The sequence below is a fragment of the Sinocyclocheilus anshuiensis genome, unplaced genomic scaffold, assembly GCF_001515605.1.
Source record: "Sinocyclocheilus anshuiensis isolate Anshui unplaced genomic scaffold, SAMN03320099.WGS_v1.1 scaffold72, whole genome shotgun sequence".
NCBI lineage: Eukaryota > Metazoa > Chordata > Actinopteri > Cypriniformes > Cyprinidae > Sinocyclocheilus > Sinocyclocheilus anshuiensis.
In genome coordinates, this window is record NW_015554073.1 from 415,455 (window position 1) to 431,609 (window position 16,155).

The 16,155-nt window shown below is 38.4% G+C and overlaps 1 protein-coding gene across 1 annotated transcript in view; it reads left to right on the top strand.

Moving 5' to 3' along the window:
• Positions 1-16,155, top strand: part of LOC107668765 (zinc finger MIZ domain-containing protein 1-like) — a 148,181-nt gene that overhangs the window by 114,439 nt on the left and 17,587 nt on the right. The window contains exons 5-7 of the mRNA XM_016460749.1: positions 493-606; positions 5,007-5,112; positions 14,425-14,460. Coding sequence (XP_016316235.1) covers positions 493-606; positions 5,007-5,112; positions 14,425-14,460 — 256 coding nt within the window. The remainder of the gene's footprint in view (positions 1-492; positions 607-5,006; positions 5,113-14,424; positions 14,461-16,155) is intronic.

Here is a 16,155-nt window from a genome sequence, read left to right on the forward strand (position 1 = left end):
TGTTGTAAAATTATTATGTTCAATTTTATGATATATTAAATATCAAGTTATATATCAAAACTGATTTCCCTGTATGATTTTCTTCTATGGAACATAAAAGAAGATATTTCTATATATTCTAATTTTGGACAGAATTTCTTTAAGAGATTTTTTTTCTTTTTCTTTCTTTGTTTTTTTTATTTTATTTAAGTTTTCTAAATAAAAGTTTTCTTAGTGGAATTATTTTTTAGGTTGGTAAACGTACTTTTATTATGCTTATCTTGAATTCCTGCGTGTGAAGTTTTAGTATGATTAGAGTATTATGATTTTTACGTGATATTTATGTGATGATAACATGTCATGTTGAAGTATTATGGTTATGTTTTCACAACAGTGTTGAATATTTGAATATTTTTGGTGTTTATTTTTAGTGCTAAAAATTACATTTTTAAATATTGATTTTCTCTCTAGATTTTAATGTTGTAATTTTTGTGATTTCTTTTGTTCGAACAGCACTTACAGAATCCGGCCAATTTCCAGACAGCGGCCACGGAGCTACTGGACTGGTGTGGAGACCCACGAGCCTTCCAGCGGCCATTTGAGCAAAGCCTTATGGGATGCTTGACGGTAAGACAGCAGCTGCTCAAGTCTTGTCCTCATGTCAGGGGCCAGTGACGAAGGTTAAAGCAACAGTCACGCTTCACGTGTCCCTCTGCCCACCCACTGATCTCTCTCTCTTGGTTTCTTTTCTTCCCTCCTGTAGCCTCTGCCTGAGACTGGTGTTTAAGGTTTTTACTTTTTTGGATTTTAAAATATCTTCTCCTATCTCACCATGCAGAATCAGGTATAATTAAACCATTAGTAAGCTGAACTTTTCACATTTAATTCTGTTTATTGATGCTAGTGGTGCTGAACATACAGTAGGACACTCGCCCCACATTCTCCATGACAGTCATTGATTATGGCATATTGCCAGTGTTTAGCACCTTCAGTCTGATTCAGGTCTCCAGTCCAGGTGCTTTTCGTGGGCATACAGACATTTCCCATTCATTTCAACTGGGCTTATTTCATCCCCACTCCCACTCTGTGATCTGAATTCTTCATATATTGATTTACTGGGAGGCTAGACTTGCATCAGGTGTCTTTGCTGAGATTTTTTTTTTTTCTTAAAAATTTGCCATCATATGTCCTAGATCAGTGCTTCTCAACCGGGGGCCACAATAAGCCTTAAAATAATTACATTTATTTTAGTTCATAACATTTCATTGACATCATATTTTTGAGGTTATTTATTTTTATTACAACAGAAGCACCAGAGGTAAATATAAGCTTAGATACGAGGACCTCCAAATATCGTCTTTCAAAAAGTTTGTAAAACAGTGTCCTGAGGTTTCTATGCCATTTTGTAGCATAAATAGTGTAAGAAATGTGGTTACACTGAAAGTTCCCAAAAAGTCCACTTTATATACCTGGATAATGCACTTAATTAAGCAAAAATAACAAAACAAAAAAAAGTGTGTGGAATGTTGGACTCTTCATGCACTCTGTTGCAGCTTTCCTTGCGTATTGCAGGGGGTAGGGCTAAATTTCAATGTTGGATGACAAAATAGCACTTACACTAGACGGTAGAGTGCATAGTGTATAGTGCCTCATTTGGGACATAACTCTCAATTAATCTTGCGCTAATATTTAGAGCCTTGGAACTAAATTACAACTTTTTGCCAACAATAATGTAATTATTCTTTAAATACCACCCTTAACACTTTAAAACCTATACTTAACTTCCATTTAAGTTATTGATTGAATCCCTTAATAGCATTTTATTAGCATTTTTTAATGAATGAATGGAATAATTAAGATTTCTTAATGTTTTTGAAAGAAATCTCTAATGCTATTCAGCAGCAAAAACTCTTTTCAGCATTGACAATAAGAAATGTTTCTAGAGCACCAAATCCGAGTACTAGAATGATTTCTATTTTAAAATAGAAAACACTTATTTTAAATGTTAATGTTTCACACTATTACTGTTTTACTGCATTTCTGATCACATAAATGCAGCCTTTGTGAGCATAAGAGACTTCTTTAAAAAACATTAAAAGATCTTAATTATTCAAAATAACTGGTACTGTGCGTGCAGTTTTATGTCACAGCTCAGAATAGTCACTAATGAAAGGTTTGGGGCTTTTGAGGGTTTTTGTGTGTGTGTTTAATGTCGTTAACCAATCAGTATTTTAAAGATATAATTTTTTGATTAGTTACATGGCATTAGCTCAAAACAACCTGACTAACCTGACTGCATCACAAAGGGGTCTCTGCACCAGCTGAGCTACTGCCTTTGAGATGAATGGGAATGTTAACGGACAGCTTTCTCCAGGTATTCCAGACCGCTCTGACAGCCTGAGTTTGGTTCAGCCTCTCTCTCTGGAGTTGGTGTCATGTGTGTACATGACAGTGTGTCCTTAGACACCGTCTTCACACCACACGCATTCACTCCAAAAGGATGCGCAGTATGTTTGTGCTCTGTATATTGTAATTAATTTGTCTGATGCATTGGGGGTCCCTCAGAGAGCAGCGGAGAGGTTCTTCTCCCCAGGTGAGGATGGTGGAGAGATGAAAGAACTGGGGAGATAAGAAAGTTGGCTGACAGATGTGGACATGTCTTACACGTTCCCCCTCAGGCAGCAGGTAGCTCTCTGCTCTCCGCAGACCTGCATATGGAGCTGTTTTTCCATTGTCTCTCAGCTGCACAATATCTGCACTCAGCCAAATGATAAATGACATCTCCAAACTGTCAGTAGCTTTAGCGATGACAACTTTCTCTGCTGTCCCACTGTCTTTTCTTGTCAACCCTGCATATCTGCAGTGCTATGGGCCTCACTCTGGAAAGAAATAAATGGCCATTTTTTTCTTGTGTATTATATTGCGCGTCACTGTTTGTGTGCCCTCGGCCCTTTAGCAAAACTGTAACCGAGGAGATTTGCGTGGCTCAGTGATTCTGATATTTTTTTCTGTTGAATCACTTAATATTTTAGGCCTGCGTTCTGAAAAGAGAGATTATGTGGAAAAGGCTTATGAGAGGATGCATTTCTAAACGCCAGTGGAATCTATACCAGCCCTCGTGGCAGCAAGCCTGGCTGCTGCGTTTGGCAAGTGCAGCTGCAGAAGGGAAATTAAAGTTTGGCAAGAGTGCAGCGGCGCTGCCTGTCCAAAAATCCCCCCAAAAAACTGGAGGACAAAAACTGGACTAGATTTTCAGTTTCATAGTTGCCATTCTAGAATCCCATTAAGCTATTATTTGACCATTAAATCATGAATAGAGATCTGTCAGCACAGGTTTGATTTGTCGTTTTTGTTGCACCGCCTTGGTAGCAGATGTATGACAATTTATGATTAAGAAGAGTCACGTTTGCACCCCATGTGGAACACAAATTGCACGTCAAGCGCTGGGTGTTAAGAATTGAGAAGGTTAGTAAGTGGATAAATGCAGTGCACAGCTGCAGCAGTGTGATACATGAGTCATTAAACATCATGTGCAGCCTCGTTCAGATTTTACAGCAGATAATACAAAAGGTTGAATGCCTCTCGTTTTATATTGGTTGTCTTTTTTTGATGGATAGAATAATAGAGGGTGAAAGGGGAGACCAAATGAATTCTTTCAAATTGAATGTTATTCAGAGCAATTCAAACCCATAACTTTAAAATGAAAAATAGGTGTCTTAAACACTAAATGTTTTTTCTTTTTGTCATTGTCAGCCTGTTGTCTAAAATATTTAAGCTTTCCTTTTGTATCATTTTAATGGAATAGGTTACCAAAAAATAATTTCAGTCTTTTTTTTACTTTTTTTACATTTTGTGATGTTCTAATCCCATATTACTTTTTTTGTGAAATATAAATAAGATGTTTGGCAGAATTTTCTCACTGGGGCTGTAAAGCTCCAAAAAAGACAATAAAATGTCACAAGTGAAAAAAAACATTTCTTTTCTTTTCTTTTTTTTTTTTTTTTTTTTTTTTGAGAGGGACTAAATAAGTTTTGCTTGGTATTATTTAACTTGGAATATACAGCCCCAGTATCCATATGGATTGCTGTTATGGCACTTTTGGGTAGTGGTTTATCATTTAAGTTTGATAGCAACTTGGTCACCATTGACTTTCATTGTACGGAAAAGAGCAGCTTGAACATTCTAGTTAACTTCTCTTTTTGTGTTCTATGGTAAAAGTCAGTCATGCAGGTTTGGAAAAATATGAGGGTGAGTAAATGACATTTTTGGGTGTTCAGTCCCTTTAAGAGATTCCACAGGTTAAGCCAGAGTTATGTATTCTGTGTGTAACATTGTCACCTACCATCTCTGTCTTACATGTGGCTTTAGAGTTTTATTTACACGCTTTTGAATTGTTTCGCGAAAGATCACAAGATGCTTTGAAAGAAGCTGGAGTTGCGAGTTCAAGGGGCCAAGTGCGGGCTGTGGTCTCTGCGGATCAGGGGGTATTCAGAGAACAAACACAGACGTCTGCACACCAGTCACACAGATCTCTAGGGAAAGCTCATCAGTCGTGCCCTGCAAATATCAACACAGTCTTAACACTATTCTGCATCAGTGGAGGTGGCTGTTTTGTCTTTGAGTGCATTATTCATGCACATATATAAATATTTGATATGATTGCACTAAAAAAGGGAAATTGCTCTTTTATGAGTAGTTTTTGGAGAGATATTTGGTGTACAAGGAAGAGGGGGGTGGTAGCTGGGTGATGCGAGTATACCGCTGGTTCTCGCTTCTCTCATGGGAGTCTGGGGTAGAATTTCAAGGAAGCTTAATTGCACATAGCTCATGTAGACTATTGAAAAATTCAATAGCCTTAATGCTAAAGAGTGTGTTTAGAACATTTCAGCTTGATTTTTCTTCAGTCTTTTAGTGGAGAACTCTGTTTGCACCTCTCCTGTGAATGCGAATAATGGACACACACATGCAGATGAAGCGTGTGAGTACAAAAAGACCCATTTTAAAGCTCATATGGTCTCTTTCCGCAGGTTGTAAGTCGTGTGGCAGCGCAGCAGGGTTTTGACTTGGACCTCGGCTATCGGCTCCTTGCCGTGTGTGCGGCAAACCGCGACAAGTTCACCCCTAAGTCGGCAGGTGAGAACCGCTTCTCTCATTGCGATGTTTCTTCTCACTCATCACTGCTACAGACACTCTGCCTGTAATGAATCCACATTTCTCATTTAGCGATGTGACAGGAAATCTTTTAATTGCGGCATTATGCAATCACAGCGCACGGCCATGCATTAGCATCCTTTCACTTTCCTTTGTCCGACACTCACTCATCTCCTTAAGACGATTTAACTTCCCGAGGTTGTCTTTTCCTGACGATTTTACACGTGAAGCTCTCGGCGTGCCAGAAACACCCCCGAATAATTCATTGATAAGCCACCAGAGTTCACTTTCCAACAATCATCCATCAGCAGAGCAGCATCGCGTTGTAATCAGCTCTGTTTGAAATCCTGACCTTCTCAGCCAAAGCTGAGTGTCCTGTTCTTGTACATTTAGCAAAGTGAATTGCGGACGGGCATCAGCCAAACAGAGATAGATGGCCCGCAAATGCCGGGGTTGAGGTGTGTGAGTGTACTTCATTTGAGAAAGGCCTGACATGGCTCGCTGTTGAGAATGAAGATAAACTGTCCATTTGAACCATGGTTACTGTGGGACACCTTGGGCCTTCCAGAAACATTTTTTGTTCATATTTCTCTTTTTAGATCACTGCAAAAATTGTTTTCTTAATTAATATTTTTGTCTTTATACTTTAAAGCAGTGGTATTTTAGCAGTATTTATATACTGTTACAGTATTCATTGAAATAGTTTTTATTTTTATGCTTTCAGTTTTCATTTCAGTTTTAGTATGTGTTATGTGTCTTTTGTTATTGTCTTTTTTATTAGTTTTTGGGTTTATTTCTAATTTATTTTTTCAGTTTTAGTTAGTTTTACAGCTTTTTTCAGTTAGTCACCAAGACAACATTTCTCAACAATTGAAGTTTTTCAATTAATTTTTATTTTTATTTTTTTTTCAGTTAACAAAACAATGATTATTAATAATTAACAATAACAATAACATTATTTTATTTATTTATATTATTTTTTACTTTTTAATTTACTTACTCCCAGTAATTACATTTGTTTTAAGGACGTCAGAAATTTTTACTCGAAAACGAGACAAAAATACTGATTAATAAATGTATTTTTGCAGTAAATAGCTGAGATAGTGGCAGTATGCTGTTAGTAACACTCACGTGGCTTGTTGTTTGGTAGCTGAAATATTTCTCTGTTTCAGTGATATCTCCAATATTTCAAATCAAGCAGAGTTTATACCAGTGGTTGCATTCAGAGCAGCGGCTGATAAAGAAATGGCTGGAAGCAGATATGACTCAGACTTCCTCTCTCTCAGTGCATCATGGGGGCATCCATCTTACCTCTATCATAAGGGCGTCTGCCACCCCAGACACACAGACGACAGTGGCAGGGCTCAGTCTCATAAACCCATCTTCCGTCCCTCTCGTTTTCTGTCCTCCTTGATGCCACACACTCTTTCTCTCTTTATCTGTCTACATCCATCACGCAAACACACACAGAAAGAGCGAAAGGAAAGAAATAGAGAGAAGAGATATGCACGTCAGGTCAGGGATTTGAGAAAGTGCAGCCCCAGCGAAAACCCAGTGACAGGCAGGATGGCGACAGAGGGGCGGCCACCCGACACCACACACCGGAGTTCAGTGTGTCTGGAGCGCTCAGAGCCTGAGAGAAGCGAGGCACTCCCACATTACACGATCAATGCACAATCAGGCGGCCGCGGAGAGGCAGTCACCGGCTGCAGGATGAATCCGTCATGTTTTGCTGTCTCTGTGATATACAATGCAGCTGACACTTGGCTGTGAGGATGGCCAAAATCATCCACTTACACTTAGAATTACACTTCTGTTTGCCTCTCGTAAAAGAATGTTAAGTACCTGTAATGGATAAATGCCAGAAGATGTCTTGTAGGATATAGTAAAGTAATTCATATATTTATGCTTTGAGCTCTTGTTAATGTTACATTTCAACAGTTATAGTGCTATAAAATGGTCAATTGGATTCCTTTGTTTTTGACATGCGATGTAGGCAAATCTAACACATTTGCTTGAGGCATGTATTTTTCAATGACAAATTTGATGAGCACACTTTTATCATCACTGTAAAACAGTTAATCAATATATTTGTCTTGTTTTCCATTTTTTTTGTTTTTTTTTATTCTGAATATCAATAAAACAACATAAATTTGCAAAATTGTTAAAAAAAGAAAATACTTTAAGTATTAATATTAATGTTGTAAATAACATGTATAAATAATTATATATAAATGTTCAATTAATATAAAACATTAATTTATATATTATAAACTTAACATGGGAAAAAAATAAAAAATGTGAAATGTTATATATAAAAACATTTTATTATTATTATTAATGCTGAGTAATAATTAAATACATTTGTAATTATATTTAAAATGTATATAATACATTAATTTATACTGTATAAAAACAGGAGAAATAGAAAATGTGAAAAACTTAATGTGAAAAACATTAATAATTCTATATGTAAGACTAATAATAGTTATTATAATAATGTACTATTATATATTTTATATTTTCTTGTGAATATTATTATTATTATCATAAATTATCATAAACATACTGATTGGAAAAGTGCATTGACAAAAGAAAGATATAATCAGTGCAAACTAAGTGATGGAAGCTCATTGTGCATTGTCACCAGCTGATCTTCAGGAATGTGAGATGTGGTGTATGTGTGTAGATGAAGTCTAGTCTGTTAGTGCGTGCTGGTTTATGAGTGCTGACCTCTCTGTCAGCAGGATTATCCGGCAGTATTGATCTGTGATTATGGGAATTATCTGTCCACGGTGTGTTTGCATCTGTTTGTGTGTATGTGTGAGTGCTCTGATTGAGTCTGATCTTCTCTGCTTACATGCTACTGACAGACTATTTAACCAGGCTTTGTTTGGCACCCCACCGCCAGTGCAGTAGGATAATTATTTAGTCTAAAATCTCCCTCTTTAGAGCACAGAATTGTGTCTGTACCGAGAAATGCTAAATACCTTGTCTGAGATGCTTTTATTGAGCATATGTTAATTATACACAGCATCACAATTGCTTTTGACGGTATTACAACAATATCCTGTCAGTCACAACAGTCTCCTCACTTAGATCAAAATCGAGTTCTTCCCTCTGTATGTGTCATGCTGATATTTAATCGAGAGCAGGTTAGTTGCGAGATTGACAGCTAATGTGTTCATCTATTAGGACATGTTTCTCATTCGAATGGCCCCATTCAGAAAACCTGCTATTATTTAAACACTTTCCTGAAAAAAAGTCAACTTTCCAAATCACGTTTGTGCCTGCATACAGGAGCAGAGATAGTGTGCCATTGTTCAGAGTGAGATGTTGCGACAAGATAATTGCAAGGTGTGTCTCAATTCAAGTGTTTTTAAAGTCTGTTATTGAGCAGATTTGGCACGAAGCGCAGAAGACATTAAGTACAGGAATTTGAACAATGCTTTGTTTTTCCCTCTAAAATCTTTAACCAGTGTTTATAAGAATTCCATAGTTTGCGTCATTTTTGACACTAACAAATAGTTTAAGTCGCTTTCTATAATAATTATATTATGATTGATTCATTATGATTCAGTCATATAACAGTTATTTGTACAGTTTTGTGACTAAAACAAGTTTATGCACTCAGCAACCCTTACTGAGTGATGGTGCACACATTTAATTGCATTTTAGTGAAAGGTCTTTCACCATATTCAAGTTTTTGGCCCTGATTGTTTTTTTTTTGTTTTTTTTTTATATAAAGATACAGTTGTTTGATGCAATTGCATGTCAAAGTAAAGTTGACACACGGCTGTTCTCTGAGCAGCGGATTGGCTAAAGTATGAAATTGGCCAATGGCCACACTGTGGGTTGAAATGGATCTCTCAACGCAATAGTGAGGAATGTTCCTGCTCCATATAGGAAGTCTGTCAGCAGCTTGTAAATCAGCCCAGCTGGAAGGCACGTCAGGAGAGCAACCAATCCGCCATGTCGAGGGTGACGGATCACTTTCCAGCACCCAGCCGTAATTCACATGTCATGTACACACATGGTTTACAGAGAAGACACAAGTACAAATACACAAGAAACTCAAGCCTGGGGACCTCCCCGTTGGTTTGATATACCGCAAACCCTGCCTACCTCTATCTGCGTACAGTTCTCACTTCATACGTTTACTTCAGACGATCACTGTGGCTTTGAGTCTACATCAAAGTAGAGATCGTTAGTGGGTCACAATCACCAATTGCCAGAATTAACAATTACCAAGCAATTCTACAATTTCAATGCCAATTCAACAAATGTGAATAAATATTGACTATTGTTGATTAGCTAGTTGGATGATAACATTAATTGTAACAAACTCCAAAAACTGCACTAAAACTGTAGAAAAAAAACATAAAATATAAAATTCAGATATGTACATTTTTGTATTTTAGTTAAGAAATGTTTAAATGTACAGTTCAGAAATATTTATGAAAAGATAAAATCCACCATTGTCTGGTGAGACATAAAGTTAATTTGGGACTTAAATCAGTTTCAAGATTCTTCTCTTTTCTTCTGATGTAATCATTCAGCAACAGTTCAGCTACTTTTAGATGCTCCAGATCTGCTAGACTTGTTGTTCTTACAGAAACAAGCTGATTATTTCATTGTAGCTTGTAATCTGAAACTATTCTGCTGTATTATGATAGATTTTTACATCAAAAGCATCAGGTTATTTATAAGATTACTCATTTGTAAAGTACTGAAGTTGAGAGCTGCAGAGAATGACTGGAGTGATGTGTTTGTGTTGGTGGAGGGTTATGACTCACTGCTTTGCAGTAAAAGTTAAAGGAAGCTCAAGTTCCTGTTTGAACCAGCTTTGGCTCTTCACCTCCTTTTTCATGTAGCCCGTAGCCTTGACATCTCTCATTTTCTCTGAGTTATTTCATCCCCTCGTAGCTTGATATTAAAGGTATCTGTCACACGCAGCGCTTCAATGCCGGCCAGGGAGACGGCGCGCACACTGAGGTCTTGATGCTTCGTGCTACATAGTAAGTCTTTGTGGCTACAGTACATTGGAGCTTTCAATTAATTATTGCTAATTTGATGTCACTTGAAATTATTACAGTGCTTTTTTTTTGTGCAGCGTCAAGAAAAATCCTGCTGTTGATACAGCGTTTTTATTAGCAAATTAGGCGATGCTAATTCAAGGACTGAAGAACAGCTATGTATTCATTCATTAATGGACACATGCTATTGACAGCCCAGGGAAGTGCTGGATCCCTTTCTGATATTCAACACTTTTAGATGTGTGTAATTAACAGTGTTAGCAAGTGTCAAGTTAGGCACTTAGCGTTAAAAGCTAACACAGTTTCCATTAATTTCACCCTCGCACGACACTCAGGAGGGCCGCCCACCAGCCCCGGGCTTAATTAGTGTGCGCAGTCTGATGGATTTATACTTCAGTGTCATGTGATTAGCTCACCAATGAACGGGATTCACCCGCTTTGATAGCAGTAATCGCAGGGCTGCGAACGCAGCATTAACCGAATTGATCTGAACGTGTTGTTTGTTCTCAGTCTTTCTTTGGATGATTTGGTTGAGGGCCAAGATACAGCCCGTCTGCCACTATAGGCCCCGCCCCCTCTTTGCAAGTTTGAAATGTGAGCCGCCCATGCCCCCCCCCCCCCCTGCCCTCTGGCAAAGTGGCCGTCGCATTGCATGGATGTGAGTGTGTGCGTGAGTGCGTGTGTGTTTGTATGAATGAATGAGGGTTTTAGGCATGTGGACGTCACTTAGGACACCATACATCTGAGGTGAGAGGACATTTGCTGCTTTTTCTTCCTCTGTCTCTCTTCTCTTTCCCTGCCCCCACGTCCCTCTCTTTCTTTCTCTCTTGCTTCTTTTTTTAACCCTTTTGAAACACAACGGTGCTTCCTGTTCATTTTGTGGTTTTGCACTGCAGACACTTTACAGACTTGTCATTCTGTATTTGTGTGTCTGAAGTTTTCGAAGAGCTTAACCTGATTCCCTGTGGGCTACGTCTTGGAGCAGAGGAGCCAGGTATAGCATGAGCCCATTAGCACAGAACTCTATCTGTGATTGGCTTTGCACTGGAAACCCAGAGATCGCCGCTGAATAATTGATGTGCATTGTGCAGTCGCTGGACAGGCGAAGAGAGGGAAAACAGAGAGAGAGAGCCCCAGACAATCAGACCGAGATAGACAGAAAAGCTCGTAGATTTCTCACGGGTTCGTCTTTGCCTGCTGGTAAAATCCCATTTTCTCTGTGCAATGAGAAGACTGCGATGAGAGCCAGATCTCAGTAACTGCTACAGGGCGGCAGTTAAAGCGTTGTAAGGATAATATACTGCTTGAGCAAAGTCTACAGGTTCCTGTGAAGTTTTGTTAAAGCTCTCGGCCTCGGAGTACATGCTGATGGGGAAATAAACAGCAGTTTGCTGTAATGAGGATCCTGCTGTTCATGTGAGAAACTTCCTCCTCGATGGTGAGGAGCTTTTAATAGCTCGGTGCTCTTTGCCCGTGTGTTGTTTTTGTTTGCCGGAGTGCATGCGGGCGAGTTGCAGGCAGGTGTATGCGCAAGTCCTGCACATGATCGAGTCGTAACAACTGACTGCGTTTGAACTTGTTCCCTCTCTCCCACACAAACGCTCACACATAGAGGGTCAGAGTGAGCTTGATTATCTCCAGGAGGAGAGCTGATCTACTTGAGGCACAGTGTTTTTGTCAGTCCTTTAGCGGGTTGATGTGAGCCTGGCGACAGCGTGGCTCCAGCCGGTTACATGGAGAGTCTCTTCCTCTATGCCGGCTACTGTTGGCAGCGAGTGTGTGTTCGTTCTTTACAGGGTTGTAAATCATTGGATGGGGGAGAGGTTTTTTGCATTGCATTCGAGGTTCTGTTTGAAGGGCCATAGGGGCAATTTGTGAGGGAATGAACATGGGAATTCTGTGAGGGGGGGGATTTGTGATGCCTATGCCCCTGATGTTTGTATATTTAGAAAGCCGGCTTCATCTCTTGTGTTTCTACAGCAGTGTCTAAGTCTAGGCATGATCCCTAGATATTTATAGTAAGTAGTTGTTTCTTGTAACTGCTACAGGGCGGCAGTTAAAGCGTTGTAAGGATAATATACTGCTTGAGCAAAGTCTACAGGTTCCTGTGAAGTTTTGTTAAAGCTCTCGGCCTCGGAGTACATGCTGATGGGGAAATAAACAGCAGTTTGCTGTAATGAGGATCCTGCTGTTCATGTGTGAAACTTCCTCCTCAGTGGTGAGGAGCTTTTAATAGCTCGGTGCTCTTTGCCGTGTGTCGTTTTTGTTTGCTGGATTTACTTTAAATAAACATGCAAATGTTATGCTAACATATTGGCGTACTAATGTTTTACACTAGTTACATTTTCCTAAGCTGTCTAAAACTACGCTACTTTGTCTTGAGGTTAAGACAGTAAGACATCTCTGTGTATTTTCTCTGTGTTTATTGTTTTTAAAGTTTGTATTTGGATATTAGAATGATTTATGGTTGTTGATTGTCTAATGTATAAAATGAATAATTACTACATTTATAGTAGTAGTAAAATAGACTTAAATGTGTCATGTATTGCTGCATTTATAGTAAGTGTCTTAGGTTACAAAAGAGAAATCACAGAAATAACATACATTACAGGTTTTATTTTACAGCTTTAGCTGTTAGTGCAAAAAGCAGACTAGCAAATGCATTTCATGAATTTTCCACAGACAGTGATAAAGTGCCATTGCCCCAGTGCAAACATTTACCATTGCCCTTAGTTACAAAGTGGATGCAAGGTAAACATCTAAAGAAGTAGGCTGTGTTAACAAAGGAAACAAACCATAAACTGTCAGATTACTGCTGAAGTTTGTGATAGGATAGTTTGGATTTTAAATTCTGAATGGATGGGAGGTGTTCAAAGACAGTAATATAGACATCAGTCTAGTGTTAGTTGGAGAATTATTAATTATTTATATTATTAATTATTAATAATATTCATAATTGTAGCTGTTGTAAGAAATCATTGTACGCTGATCTTTTAATCTGATATATTTGTAGTAATTTCAGAAACATTTTATACACCACTCTTCAAAAGTGTGGGGTCAGTAAGATTTTTATTTTTTTTATTTTTTTGAAAGAAATGATCAGCAGGGATGCATTAAATTGATTAAAAGTGATAGTAAATACGTTTATAATGTTTTCAAATAATTCAAATAATCTTTTGAGCTTTCTGTTCATCAAAGAATTCTGAAAAAAGTATAATACTTTTCAACAAAATATTAAGCAGACTGTGATAATAAACCATTTTCAACTGTGATCGTAATAAGAAAGATTTCTTGAGCACCAAATTATTACATTACAATGATTTCTGAAGGATCATCTGACACTGAATACTGGGGAATGCTAAAAATTCAGCTTTGCCATCACTGGAATAAATTGCATTTTAAAATGCATTAAAAAAGAAAACAGTTATTTTAAATTGTTATATTGTTAAGTTTACTGTAGAAATACACAACCAATCAATGATGTGTATAAGGATATGAATGAACAGCTAAGATTGATGCACATGTACAGTGTATCAAATTCATCCTCTAAATCATTACAATCACAGTTTTAACCATCTGTGCCTGAATTGTCTTGTCATAAGGACCTGTTATGAAGTCCAATAGAGAATTTCCATTAGTAATATAGGGTAGTCATAGCCTGTAGGAAAAAAAACGTTGACGGTTGAGTAGCAATATGCTTGTTAATATGACTAATTTGATATTTAGATGTTTCCTCACACAGTGACAAATGTGTTAGTCATATGAAGCGTCATCAAGATTTATGCACATTTGTCCAACTGTAATTTAAATGATGTGTCATGAGAGATTCTGTGGTGTATTTTTGGACATATTTGGATTTGTAGATGTTGGTATGTCATGTTAGGATTTTAGAATAAAATTCAGAAGAATCAAATACTCTTTGTTAATACTTTTAAATGTAACATACATTTTTTAAATATTACTATTATTGTGTTAGACCATAATTCTAGATTACATTTGAGTTGCTTAGCCTGAAATTTCTGACAAATGTGCAAGCACCTGGAATATTTCAGCAAATGCATTGATATTTAGATCACTTCTTCCTCTGAGATGAGAAGTCAGTGTTTCGCAGAACCAGGGTTAAGAACCTCGTTAAGTCCCATCAATTCAACCAGGACATCAGTTCACCCATTGATGACGTCAACTCTGCTTACTGATACTATCTTGTCTTAATATTTCTTTGCCCCCTTGAGTAAAATGTTGAATTTGAACCCTACAGAAACCACCACCTGCAGGAGATGTCAGAGTGACACAGGTACTCTTCTGTGTTCTAGCATTGTTTGGCTTGTGAAACACATCTAGTGGAGAGCTCTCTCTCCTTCTCTCTCTTCATCATCACCCTGGGCATTCATTCTGTTTTTCTTTATTCATTCGTACGCAGTCACAGGAGATGAATCACGATGACGCAGACGCTTTTGATGTGCTTCTTTTGTTGCGGGGGGTCATTGGCTTCTGACTGAGCATCCATACCTGTTTCACAGACGCATGGGCTGCACTGTCATCTCAGATTATCCTGGGATTTTCTCCCATCATCTTTTGCGAAGGCACTGTAGGTTTACGGCTCAGGTTTTCAGCTTTTTTTCCAGACTGTGCAGCTCATTGAACAGGAATGACGTCCCCTTTTGTGGTATTTTATGTTCAAAACAAAGCCTTCATCCGTGTGTCACTCACTTCTAGGGCTGCCCTGTGTCACGTGCCAGTCTTTGTCAGCTCTTCTCCGTTTCATTGCAGTCATTCATTCCCATTTTAGCCGAATCTGTAGCGACAATGCACTGTGCCGTGTGCTTCAAATTCCTTTCCAATTCAAAAGAGCATCAAGCTGTTTTGATTCTCTCAGAGAACAGACAGCAGAAAGTCAGCGAGCGCACGTTGTGCGGATGTTACTGCGCTGTAGGAGGCGAATTACATCTGTCACTGACAGAAACAGACAACGACGTGATCGTTTATTTATGCATTCAAATGAGAAATATCAGTTTCATCTGTTCAAGCAGCTACTCTGTGGTTGTGTTTGTAGAGTGTTTTAATCTGACTGTGTGTGTATGTGTGTTGTGCCAGAGAGTGTCCTGAATGGTTACGTCACCCGTTGTGAGTGGAGGTCACTTTGTGGCCTGTTAGCCTCAGTTAGGGGTTAATAACTCTGACTTGTGTGAGTGTGTGTAGACTGCACTCAGGTTCAGTGCTGGCCTTAATTAATATGTGAGCCTCTCGTATGTGAGGACCTGCTCTGTGTCATTAGTTAATAGTAGTGTGCTGCCTGAGCACGTGTCTGCCGTATTGCCGGTCACTGAGAATGGAGGGAAGACTGTTTCCATATACTTCACTGTGCCACAGTGCTTTTTTACAGTTAGAACATCCCTATTAGCATGCCCAGACGGAATCTGCTGCCGTTTTCCCCTTTTTCCTATACCTTTCCTTTGTGATCGATGGTTGTTCTTTTTTGCAAAACTCTACACATGCCTTTTAGTAAGTTAAGTATGGATATTACTAACATAGTCATTAAAAAAGCTGCACTAGTCAAAATTCCAACTTATTGTGTGAATACGAAGTGGACAGGACATAGATTGTGTAATTCTTTTAGTGAGGTTGGGCCTTTGGCAGAAAATCAGATATTTAACTTTTTTTTGGGTGAACATGGTAAAATGTGTTCAGCTGACCTGAAAATACTATGTTCTTTTCTTACTGATAGCAGGAAGCATAAGCAAATTAGCCAAAATATTTAAAGCTGCAGTCTGTAACTTTTGGTGCTCTAGCGGTTAATAAACAGAACTGTATGAGTCTTGCGGAAGAACATTGTAGCCGGAGCTACTTCTCTCTGTTTATGTCTATCACGAATCACGCAGGTACCGGGCTACTCCGTAGCGGTACCTACCCGAACCAATCTAAAATAGTCTGAATATAAACACTTATTATAGGTGTACCGTAGTGATTCAGGACAAGCCAAAAACATGGT